Below are 12,014 nucleotides of genomic sequence, written 5' to 3'. Positions count from 1 at the left end.
GCCTGTGATGATAATGGCTGCTGAGAAGTGATCTGTACAGAACAGGAAGGGTCAGACTATTATGAATGGTGGATCCTGTGTTATCTATATATATAGGTGTTACCTGTCAGTGTAATCCTGCCTGTGATCATAATGGCTGCTGAGAAGTGATCTGTACAGAACAGGAAGGGTCAGACTATTATGAATGGTGGATCCTGTGTTATCTATATATATAGGTGTTACCTGTCAGTGTAATCCTGCCTGTGATGATAATGGCTGCTGAGAAGTGATCTGTACAGAACAGGAAGGGTCAGTCTATTATGAATGGAGGATCCTGTGTTATCTATATATAGGTGTTACCTGTCAGTGTAATCCTGCCTGTGATCATAATGAGATGATGCTGAGAAGTGATCTCTACAGACAGGAAGGATCAGTCTATTATAAATAGTGGATCCTGTGTTATCTATATATAGGTGTTACCTGTCAGTGTAATCCTGCCTGTGATAATGACTACTGAGAAGTGATCTCTACAGAACAGGAAGGATCAGTCTATTATGAATGGTGGATCCTGTGTTATCTATATATAGGTGTTACCTGTCAGTGTAATCCTGCCTGTGATAATGACAGCTGAGAAGTGATCTCTACAGAACAGGAAGGGTCAGACTATTATGAATGGAGGATCCTGTGTTATCTATATATAGGTGTTACCTATCAGTGTAATCCTGCCTGTGATGATAATGGCTGCTGAGAAGTGATCTGTACAGAACAGGAAGGGTCAGACTATTATGAATGGTGGATCCTGTGTTATCTATATATATAGGTGTTACCTGTCAGTGTAATCCTGCCTGTGATCATAATGGCTGCTGAGAAGTGATCTGTACAGAACAGGAAGGGTCAGTCTATTATGAATGGTGGACCCTGTGTTAGCTTTATATAGGTGTTACCTGTCAGTGTAATCCTGCCTGTGATAATGACAGCTGAGAAGTGATCTCTACAGAACAGGAAGGGTCAGACTATTATGAATGGAGGATCCTGTGTTATCTATATATAGGTGTTACCTATCAGTGTAATCCTGCCTGTGATGATAATGGCTGCTGAGACGTGATCTGTACAGAACAGGAAGGGTCAGACTATTATGAATGGTGGATCCTGTGTTATCTATATATATATAGGTGTTACCTGTCAGTGTAATCCTGCCTGTGATCATAATGGCTGCTGAGAAGTGATCTGTACAGAACAGGAAGGGTCAGACTATTATGAATGGTGGATCCTGTGTTATCTATATATATAGGTGTTACCTGTCAGTGTAATCCTGCCTGTGATGATAATGGCTGCTGAGAAGTGATCTGTACAGAACAGGAAGGGTCAGTCTATTATGAATGGAGGATCCTGTGTTATCTTTATATAGGTGTTACCTGTCAGTGTAATCCTGCCTGTGATCATAATGAGATGATGCTGAGAAGTGATCTCTACAGAACAGGAAGGATCAGTCTATTATGAATGGTGGATCCTGTGTTATCTATATATAGGTGTTACCTGTCAGTATAATCCTGCCTGTGATAATGACAGCTGAGAAGTGATCTCTACAGAACAGGAAGGATCAGTCTATTATGAATGGTGGATCCTGCGTTCTCTATATATATAGGTGTTACCTGTCAGTGTAATCCTGCCTGTGATCATAATGAGATGATGCTGAGAAGTGATCTCTACAGAACAGGAAGGATCAGTCTACAGGGTGGGCCATTTATATGGATACACCTAAATAAAATGGGAATGGTTGGTGATATTAACTTCCTGTTTGTGGCACATTAGTATATGGGAGGGGGGAAACTTTTCAAGCTGGGTGTTGACCATGGCGGCCATTTTGAAGTCGGCCATTTTGTATCCAACTTTAGTTTTTTCAATGGGAAGAGGGTCATGTGACACATCAAACTTATCGAGAATTTCACAAGAAAAACAATGGTGTGCTTGGTTTTAACGTTACTTTATTCTTTCATGAGTTATTTACAAGTTTCTGACCACTTATAAAATGTGTTCAAAGTGCTGCCCATTGTGTTGGATTGTCAATGCAAACCTCTTCTCCCACTCTTCACACACTGATAGCAACACCGCAGAAGAAATGCCTCCCGATCTGACCCCCTTAGACTTTTATCTTTGGGGTCATCTGAAGGCAATTGTCTATGCTGTGAAGATACGAGATGTGCAGCAACTGAAACTACGGATATTGGAAGCCTGTGCTAGCATTTCTTCTGCGGTGTTGCTATCAGTGTGTGAAGAGTGGGAGTTGCATAATAGGCCATAACATCCGGAGGCAGCTGGACCCGCACCGATGAAATACTAATGACCTATCCGGTGGATAGGCCATCCGTGGTCCAGTAGTGGACAACCCCCTTTAAAGGGAATGTGTCGCTAGAAATGTTTTTTTTCTTCAGTTAAATAGTTCGTATATAAATGATTACACATTGTTTTAGTTGTTTTAGTTTTTTCTCAAGTCCGGAGATAATATAAATGAGATTCTATTTTATAACATTTCCATGTGTTGGCCACTAGAGGGAGCAGTTCCCAAAATTGCAGCATGGTCAATGTGGTAAAGCAACCTCATTGCTTTATGCTGCAAATTTGGGGTAGACACGCTCGCTCTAGTGTCCTCACACAATCCCCCCTCCTTTATTCTGGCTAGTGCCAGGAGAAGGAGGAGTTTGAATCGTCAAACCTTCTACACTGTGAGCCGCCATTTTCTGAGCGACTGCACATTGTAGGAGGATTAGATACAGGGCTCAGCAGACAGTATAACACGAGCATACACGAACATAACACACACATCACATACGCGCACATAATACATACACACATCACATACACACATCACATGCACATAATACGCGCACATAATACGCGCACATAATACGCGCACATAATACGCGCACATAATACGCGCACATAATACGCGCACATAATACGCGCACATAATACGCGCACATAATAGGCGCACATCACACGCGCACGTACGCACACGCGCACCTTCGCTTCATTGAACACATGTCCGGAAGCCGCGGCCAGAAGTCGTCCTCTTACTGTCCGGCAGCGGCTTCCGGTCCACATGAAAATGGCGCCGGATTTCGCTCTGAGAATGAGCTTTGTTTTGGTCTGTGTGGGAGCGGCGCAGGCGCTGTTCCCACACAGACGGCGTACGCTGCAGAGCATGGACCGGCTCCCGTGCGCGGTCTCTATGGGGTTGTATGTGCCGTATTCCGTCTCTGTATGTGCCGTATTCCATGTCTGTATGTGCCGTATTCCGTCTCTGTATGTGCCGTATTCCATGTCTGTATGTGCCGTATTCCGTCTCTGTATGTGCCGTATTCCATGTCTGTATGTGCCGTATTCCGTCCCTGTATGTGCCGTATTCCATGTCTGTATGTGCCGTATTCCGTCTCTGTATGTGCCGTATTCCATGTCTGTATGTGCCGTATTCCGTCTCTGTATGTGCCGTATTCCATGTCTGTATGTGCCGTATTCCGTGTCTGTATGTGCCGTATTCCATGTCTGTATGTGCCGTATTCCATGTCTGTATGTGCCGTATTCCATGTCTGTATGTGCCGTATTCCGTCTCTGTATGTGCCGTATTCCATGTCTGTATGTGCCGTATTCCGTCTCTGTATGTGCCGTATTCCATGTCTGTATGTGCCGTATTCCGTCTCTGTATGTGCCGTATTCCATGTCTGTATGTGCCGTATTCCGTCTCTGTATGTGCCGTATTCCATGTCTGTATGTGCCGTATTCCGTCTCTGTATGTGCCGTATTCCGTCTCTGTATGTGCCGTATTCCGTCTCTGTATGTGCCGTATTCCGTCTCTGTATGTGCCGTATTCCGTCTCTGTATGTGCCGTATTCCGTCTCTGTATGTGCCGTATTCCGTCTCTGTATGTGCCGTATTCCGTCTCTGTATGTGCCGTTAATCAACACTTACAGAGATTAAAAAATAAATGGCAGCCCCCATAGAGAAGTAAAAAGTACAACACAAGAACACAAAGTAATACAATTTATTTTAATAACATACTAAAAGCAATATGATAAAAAAAATAATAATTTCATGACACCTTCCCTTTAAATATGTTAAACATAAGCCCTCGATTGAAGCAATAATTCATGTTCTGAGGAGCCTTCCCTGTCTGTAGAAGGTCTGTATGTGCCTGATGCCCCTCCATGTACTCCACGTGCAGGTACAGCTTGTCAATGACCGGCTTATTTCTCTTCTTGTAGCGCTTAAAGTGAGACTGGAGGCTGAGACTGGAGGCTGGAGAGTCCGGCCCAGGATGAGGCAGCATCCCAGCATGCACTGCAGCAAGTCACAATCCCCTTACTGGAGTATCGAGAGACAGAAGCGTCCGGTAGACACGTCACAATGGAGCCCTGTGCTGCTCGGAGGCAGATGCCGGTTGGTGGTCTTGTATACTTGTGGTTGGTTGTCTTGTGTACTTGTGGTTGGTGGTCTTGTATACTTGTGGTTGTTTGTCTTGTGTACTTGTGGTTGGTGGTCTTGTATACTTGTGGTTGGTGGTCTTGTATACTTGTGGTTGGTGGTCTTGTATACTTGTGGTTGGTTGTCTTGTGTGCTTGTGGTTGGTGGTCTTGTGTGCTTGTGGTTGGTGGTCTTGTGTACTTGTGGTTGGTGGTCTTGTGTACCTGTGGTTGGTTGTCTTGTGTACCTGTGGTTGGTGGTCTTGTGTACCTGGTCTTGTGTACTTGTGGTTGGTGGTCTTGTACACTTGTGGTTGGTGGTCTTGTGTACTTGTGGTTGGTTGTCTTGTGTACTTGTGGTTGGTTGTCTTGTGTACTTGTGGTTGGTTGTCTTGTGTACCTGTGGTTGGTGGTCTTGTGTACCTGGTCTTGTGTACTTGTGGTTGGTGGTCTTGTGGTTGGTGGTCTTGTACACTTGTGGTTGGTGGTCTTGTGTACTTGTGGTTGGTTGTCTTGTGTACTTGTGGTTGGTTGTCTTGTGTACTTGTGGTTGGTTGTCTTGTACACTTGTGGTTGGTTGTCTTGTACACTTGTGGTTGGTGGTCTTGTACACTTGTGGTTGGTGGTCTTGTGTACTTGTGGTTGGTGGTCTTGTGGTTGGTGGTCTTGTGTACTTGTGGTTGGTGGTCTTGTACACTTGTGGTTGGTGGTCTTGTGTACTTGTGGTTGGTGGTCTTGTATACTTGTGGTTGGTGGTCTTGTACACTTGTGGTTGGTGGTCTTGTGTACTTGTGGTTGGTGGTCTTGTACACTTGTGGTTGGTGGTCTTGTACACTTGTGGTTGGTGGTCTTGTGTACTTGTGGTTGGTTGTCTTGTGTACTTGTGGTTGGTTGTCTTGTGTACTTGTGGTTGGTTGTCTTGTACACTTGTGGTTGGTTGTCTTGTACACTTGTGGTTGGTGGTCTTGTACACTTGTGGTTGGTGGTCTTGTGTACTTGTGGTTGGTGGTCTTGTGGTTGGTGGTCTTGTGTACTTGTGGTTGGTGGTCTTGTACACTTGTGGTTGGTGGTCTTGTGTACTTGTGGTTGGTGGTCTTGTGTACTTGTGGTTGGTGGTCTTGTACACTTGTGGTTGGTGGTCTTGTGTACTTGTGGTTGGTGGTCTTGTATACTTGTGGTTGGTGGTCTTGTACACTTGTGGTTGGTGGTCTTGTGTACTTGTGGTTGGTTGTCTTGTACACTTGTGGTTGGTGGTCTTGTACACTTGTGGTTGGTGGTCTTGTGTACTTGTGGTTGGTGGTCTTGTGGTTGGTGGTCTTGTGTACTTGTGGTTGGTGGTCTTGTACACTTGTGGTTGGTGGTCTTGTATACTTGTGGTTGGTGGTCTTGTATACTTGTGGTTGGTGGTCTTGTACACTTGTGGTTGGTGGTCTTGTACACTTGTGGTTGGTGGTCTTGTACACTTGTGGTTGGTGGTCTTGTACACTTGTGGTTGGTGGTCTTGTACACTTGTGGTTGGTGGTCTTGTGGTTGGTGGTCTTGTGGTTGGTGGTCTTGTGTACTTGTGGTTGGTGGTCTTGTACACTTGTGGTTGGTGGTCTTGTGTACTTGTGGTTGGTGGTCTTGTACACTTGTGGTTGGTGGTCTTGTGTACTTGTGGTTGGGTGCAGGGTGTGCATTGATGGGGGTCTTCCACACTAGCGCTACTATACGTTTACCTCTCCTCCGTCAGAGCAAGAGAGGATCGAAAGATTAAATGGAAAGCAACGGTTCCGTTAGAATAAACATTTATTTCAATGGTAATTCTTTTGTGTCCGTTTCTCGTTTGTTGCCGCTCGCCAGGTTTCCCTTTTGTTATTTTTTACAGAAACAAAAGTTCTGCAGACTCGGAGACAAACGGAAAGCAACTGAAACGTGAAAATTACTCTTGAAATCAGTGGTAATTCTAACCGTAGCGTTGCTTTCCATTTAATCTTCCGATCCTGTGGCGAGGGAGAGGTGAATGTATAGTATCGCCGGTGTGAAAGACGCCTGCGCTGCCGCGGGACGGGACCGTGTTCACACTTCTGACATACATAAAAAACATCATTTTGTCCCCCGTTTCTCTAGGAGATGCGTGGCACATATAAATACTTGTGAGCTCAGATCTCCAGACTTAATATATGGAGGAATTAGAAGTGACTCTCAGATTGGAGACATTTCACCCTTCATACCTCGGGAAGGCCAATCTACTTTACATGACGGAGTTCCCTCGTCTCCTGTATATTCCCCACACCCTCCCAATATATCTCACCCCAAAAGATGAAAAACGCATTAACTATTTATACAGGACATTCGTGTGTGGGGGGGGGGGGGGGGGGGATCCTGCATTGCCTACCGGATTCTACAACAACCAAGAGCCAATGGGGCATTAATTTCCCCGACATTAGGCAGTACGACCTGGCGGCCTTGTTCCGTTATGTCTCGGTCTGGCTGGGCAGCGCCTCTCATCATACCTCGTACACTCTGGACCCCGGATTATTTTCTGGACGGGCTTTGTCGGGACTCCTTCACCTTCCATATGAGGGATTATCTGCGGAGACGAGAGATAACCCACTACTTGTCGCCACGTGGAAAGCCTGGCAGATCAGGCTTCATCACCAGCTTTCTCCTCTGTTATCTCTCCACTACCACTAATCATTATCAGGAAGGTAATCCGCGGGTAATCTTCCACAGGTGGCACACGTTGGGAATCACCTCCCTAAAACAGCTGGTACATCAGGACGACCGTCGGGCTCTTACACTTTCAGACTCCGCTGTAAATATCCCGAGTTACCCGTCGATCACTTCAGTTTTCTTCATGTCGACAGTTCTATAAAAAGGTTTTACCACAACTGCCAGACCTGGAATGGAATCCTTATTATCTCCTAAAATTCTCCAGTCCCAACTCCCCGAAGGGCCAAATATCTAGAAACGACCAATTCCTTCATGTTTCCCCTGATTACTCACAATCTCAGACTCCTCTAACTAAATGGCGGAGTGACGATCTGACTCCCACCACGATACTGGCGGCTCTGGAGCAGGCCCATAAACTTCTGCCCTCTGCCGCTTCCTGGAAATGTGACTTCAGATTGCGCACAGGTCGTATCTGACTCCCGGTGTGGGGTAGAAGATTGCGCACAGGTCGTATCTGACTCCCAGTGTGGGGTATAAGATTGCGCACAGGTCGTATCTGACTCCCAGTGTGGGGTATAAGATTGCGCACAGGTCGTATCTGACTCCCAGTGTGGGGTATAAGATTGCGCACAGGTCGTATCTGACTCCCAGTGTGGGGTATAAGATTGCGCACAGGTCGTATCTGACTCCCAGTGTGGGGTATAAGATTGCGCACAGGTCGTATCTGACTCCCAGTGTGGGGTATAAGATTGCGCACAGGTCGTATCTGACTCCCAGTGTGGGGTATAAGATTGCGCACAGGTCGTATCTGACTCCCAGTGTGGGGTATAAGATTGCGCACAGGTCGTATCTGACTCCCAGTGTGGGGTATAAGATTGCGCACAGGTCGTATCTGACTCCCAGTGTGGGGTATAAGATTGGTATCTATGAATCATCGTGCTGCTTCAAATGTCACCCGCAGCCAATCTCTACCATTTGTTTGTGGTCGTGCCTGCACATTCACTACTACTCACCTCACCAATCTTGTCCCTGATACGATACTGGGGGGCGGTGTTTGGGTACATGGACCCTGAAGTTCACGGGTGTTCCCCCGGGGCACACAAATTGTTACATTATGTGGCGGCGGCGGGGACGAAGGCCATACTACAGACCTGGCGTGCTAATCAGCCCCCACCTTTCAAATTATTCTTGGATAAATGATCCTATCTCTTGACAATGGACGGGGTGGAGGCCTCTCCATAAGGAATTACAGGTCCAACCATTTTTTTAAACCTTCATTGCATTACACCCGCAAAACATCCAAATACAAATCCGGAAATGCTTTGAACCAACGGTCTGGTTCCATGAACAGGTGCCCTGGGGACTGCACCCGTGTGAGATGTGGTCGGGGTCCTGGGGACTGCACCCGTGTGAGATGTGGTCGGGGTCCTGGGGACTGCACCCGTGTGAGATGTGGTCGGGGTCCTGGGGACTGCACCCGTGTGAGATGTGGTCGGGGTCCTGGGGACTGCACCCGTGTGAGATGTGGTCGGGGTCCTGGGGACTGCACCCGTGTGAGATGTGGTCGGGGTCCTGGGGACTGCACCCGTGTGAGATGTGGTCGGGGTCCTGGGGACTGCACCCGTGTGAGATGTGGTCGGGGTCCTGGGGACTGCACCCGTGTGAGATGTGGGTGGGGTCCTGGGGACTGCACCCGTGTGAGATGTGGTCAGGGTCCTGGGGACTGCACCCGTGTGAGATGAGGTCGGGGTCCTGGGGACTGCACCCGTGTGAGATGTGGTCAGGGTCCTGGGGACTGCACCCGTGTGAGATGTGGTCGGGGTCTTGGGGACTGCACCCGTGTGAGATGTGGGTGGGGTCCTGGGGACTGCACCCGTGTGAGATGTGGTCGGGGTCCTGGGGACTGCACCCGTGTGAGATGTGGTCGGGGTCCTGGGGACTGCACCCGTGTGAGATGTGGTCGGGGTCCTGGGGACTGCACCCGTGTGAGATGTGGTCGGGGTCCTGAGGACTGCACCCGTGTGAGATGTGGTCGGGGTCCTGGGGACTGCACCCGTGTGAGATGTGGTCGGGGTCCTGGGGACTGCACCCGTGTGAGATGTGGTCGGGGTCCTGGGGACTGCACCCGTGTGAGATGTGGTCGGGGTCCTGGGGACTGCACCCGTGTGAGATGTGGTCGGGGTCTTGGGGACAGCACCCGTGTGAGATGTGGGTGGGGTCCTGGGGACTGCACCCGTGTGAGATGTGGTCGGGGTCCTGGGGACTGCACCCGTGTGAGATGTGGTCGGGGTCCTGGGGACTGCACCCGTGTGAGATGTGGGTGGGGTCCTGGGGACTGCACCCGTGTGAGATGTGGGTGGGGTCCTGGGGACTGCACCCGTGTGAGATGTGGGTGGGGTCCTGGGGACTGCACCCGTGTGAGATGTGGTCGGGGTCCTGGGGACTGCACCCGTGTGAGATGTGGTCGGGGTCCTGGGGACAGCACCCGTGTGAGATGTGGTCGGGGTCCTGGGGACTGCACCCGTGTGAGAGGAGGTCGGGGTCCTGGGGACTGCACCCGTGTGAGATGTGGTCGGGGTCCTGGGGACTGCACCCGTGTGAGATGTGGTCGGGGTCCTGGGGACTGCACCCGTGTGAGATGTGGTCGGGGTCCTGGGGACTGCACCCGTGTGAGATGTGGTCGGGGTCCTGGGGACTGCACCCGTGTGAGATGTGGTCGGGGTCCTGGGGACTGCACCCGTGTGAGATGTGGTCGGGGTCCTGGGGACTGCACCCGTGTGAGATGTGGTCGGGGTCCTGGGGACTGCACCCGTGTGAGATGTGGTCGGGGTCCTGGGGACTGCACCCGTGTGAGATGTGGTCGGGGTCCTGGGGACTGCACCCGTGTGAGATGTGGTCGGGGTCCTGGGGACTGCACCCGTGTGAGATGTGGTCGGGGTCCTGGGGACTGCACCCGTGTGAGATGAGGTCGGGGTCCTGGGGACTGCACCCGTGTGAGATGAGGTCGGGGTCCTGGGGACTGCACCCGTGTGAGATGAGGTCGGGGTCCTGGGGACTGCACCCGTGTGAGATGAGGTCGGGGTCCTGGGGACTGCACCCGTGTGAGATGAGGTCGGGGTCCTGGGGACTGCACCCGTGTGAGATGTGGTCGGGGTCCTGGGGACTGCACCCGTGTGAGATGTGGTCGGGGTCCTGGGGACTGCACCCGTGTGAGATGTGGTCGGGGTCCTGGGGACTGCACCCGTGTGAGATGTGGTCGGGGTCCTGGGGACTGCACCCGTGTGAGATGTGGTCGGGGTCCTGGGGACTGCACCCGTGTGAGTGGAGGTCGGGGTCCTGGGGACTGCACCCGTGTGAGATGTGGTCGGGGTCCTGGGGACTGCACCCGTGTGAGATGTGGTCGGGGTCCTGGGGACTGCACCCGTGTGAGATGTGGTCGGGGTCCTGGGGACTGCACCCGTGTGAGATATGGTCGGGGTCCTGGGGACTGCACCCGTGTGAGATGAGGTCGGGGTCCTGGGGACTGCACCCGTGTGAGATGAGGTCGGGGTCCTGGGGACTGCAACCGTGTGAGATGAGGTCGGGGTCCTGGGGACTGCACCCGTGTGAGATGAGGTCGGGGTCCTGGGGACTGCACCCGTGTGAGATGTGGTCGGGGTCCTGGGGACTGCACCCGTGTGAGATGTGGTCGGGGTCCTGGGGACTGCACCCGTGTGAGATGTGGTCGGGGTCCTGGGGACTGCACCCGTGTGAGATGTGGTCGGGGTCCTGGGGACTGCACCCGTGTGAGATGTGGTCGGGGTCCTGGGGACTGCACCCGTGTGAGATGTGGTCGGGGTCCTGGGGACTGCACCCGTGTGAGTGGAGGTCGGGGTCCTGGGGACTGCACCCGTGTGAGATGTGGTCGGGGTCCTGGGGACTGCACCCGTGTGAGATGTGGTCGGGGTCCTGGGGACTGCACCCGTGTGAGATGTGGGTGGGGTCCTGGGGACTGCACCCGTGTGAGATGTGGGTGGGGTCCTGGGGACTGCACCCGTGTGAGATGTGGGTGGGGTCCTGGGGACTGCACCCGTGTGAGATGTGGTCGGGGTCCTGGGGACTGCACCCGTGTGAGAGGAGGTCGGGGTCCTGGGGACTGCACCCGTGTGAGAGGTGGTCGGGGTCCTGGGGACTGCACCCGTGTGAGATGAGGTCGGGGTCCTGAGGACTGCACCCGTGTGAGATGTGGTCGGGGTCCTGGGGACTGCACCCGTGTGAGATGTGGTCGGGGTCCTGGGGACTGCACCCGTGTGAGATGTGGTCGGGGTCCTGGGGACTGCACCCGTGTGAGATGAGGTCGGGGTCCTGGGGACTGCACCCGTGTGAGATGAGGTCGGGGTCCTGGGGACTGCACCCGTGTGAGATGAGGTCGGGGTCCTGGGGACTGCACCCGTGTGAGATGAGGTCGGGGTCCTGGGGACTGCACAGGTGTGAGATGAGGTCGGGGTCCTGGGGACTGCACAGGTGTGAGATGAGGTCGGGGTCCTGGGGACTGCACCCGTGTGAGAGGAGGTCGGGGTCCTGGGGACTGCACCCGTGTGAGAGGAGGTCGGGGTCCTGGGGACTGCACCCGTGTGAGAGGAGGTCGGGGTCCTGGGGACTGCACCCGTGTGAGATGTGGTCGGGGTCCAGGGGACTGCACCCGTGTGAGATGTGGTCGGGGTCCTGGGGACTGCACCCGTGTGAGATGTGGTCGGGGTCCTGGGGACTGCACCCGTGTGAGATGTGGTCGGGGTCCTGGGGACTGCACCCGTGTGAGATGTGGTCGGGGTCCTGGGGACTGCACCCGTGTGAGATGGGGTCCTGGGGACTGCACCCGTGTGAGATGTGGTCGGGGTCCTGGGGACTGCACCCGTGTGAGATGAGGTCGGGGTCCTGGGGACT

At 52.2% G+C, this 12,014-nt stretch overlaps 1 protein-coding gene across 4 annotated transcripts in view; it reads left to right on the top strand.

Moving 5' to 3' along the window:
• The first annotated feature begins 4,241 nt into the window (after window positions 1–4,241).
• SRCAP (Snf2 related CREBBP activator protein) overlaps window positions 4,242–12,014 on the top strand; it is a 38,545-nt gene continuing 30,772 nt past the window's right edge. For all 4 annotated transcript variants that reach the window (XM_075849557.1, XM_075849558.1, XM_075849556.1 and 1 more), the window contains exon 1: window positions 4,242–4,413. In XM_075849557.1, coding sequence (XP_075705672.1) covers window positions 4,381–4,413 — 33 coding nt within the window. In that variant the 5' untranslated portion in view covers window positions 4,242–4,380. The remainder of the gene's footprint in view (window positions 4,414–12,014) is intronic.

This window comes from Rhinoderma darwinii, unplaced genomic scaffold (assembly GCF_050947455.1).
Source record: "Rhinoderma darwinii isolate aRhiDar2 unplaced genomic scaffold, aRhiDar2.hap1 Scaffold_960, whole genome shotgun sequence".
In the NCBI taxonomy this organism is placed as follows: Eukaryota; Metazoa; Chordata; class Amphibia; order Anura; family Rhinodermatidae; genus Rhinoderma; species Rhinoderma darwinii.
The sequence above is the reverse complement of the archived record's forward strand: the minus strand, read 5'-3'. Positions and strand labels throughout refer to the sequence as shown.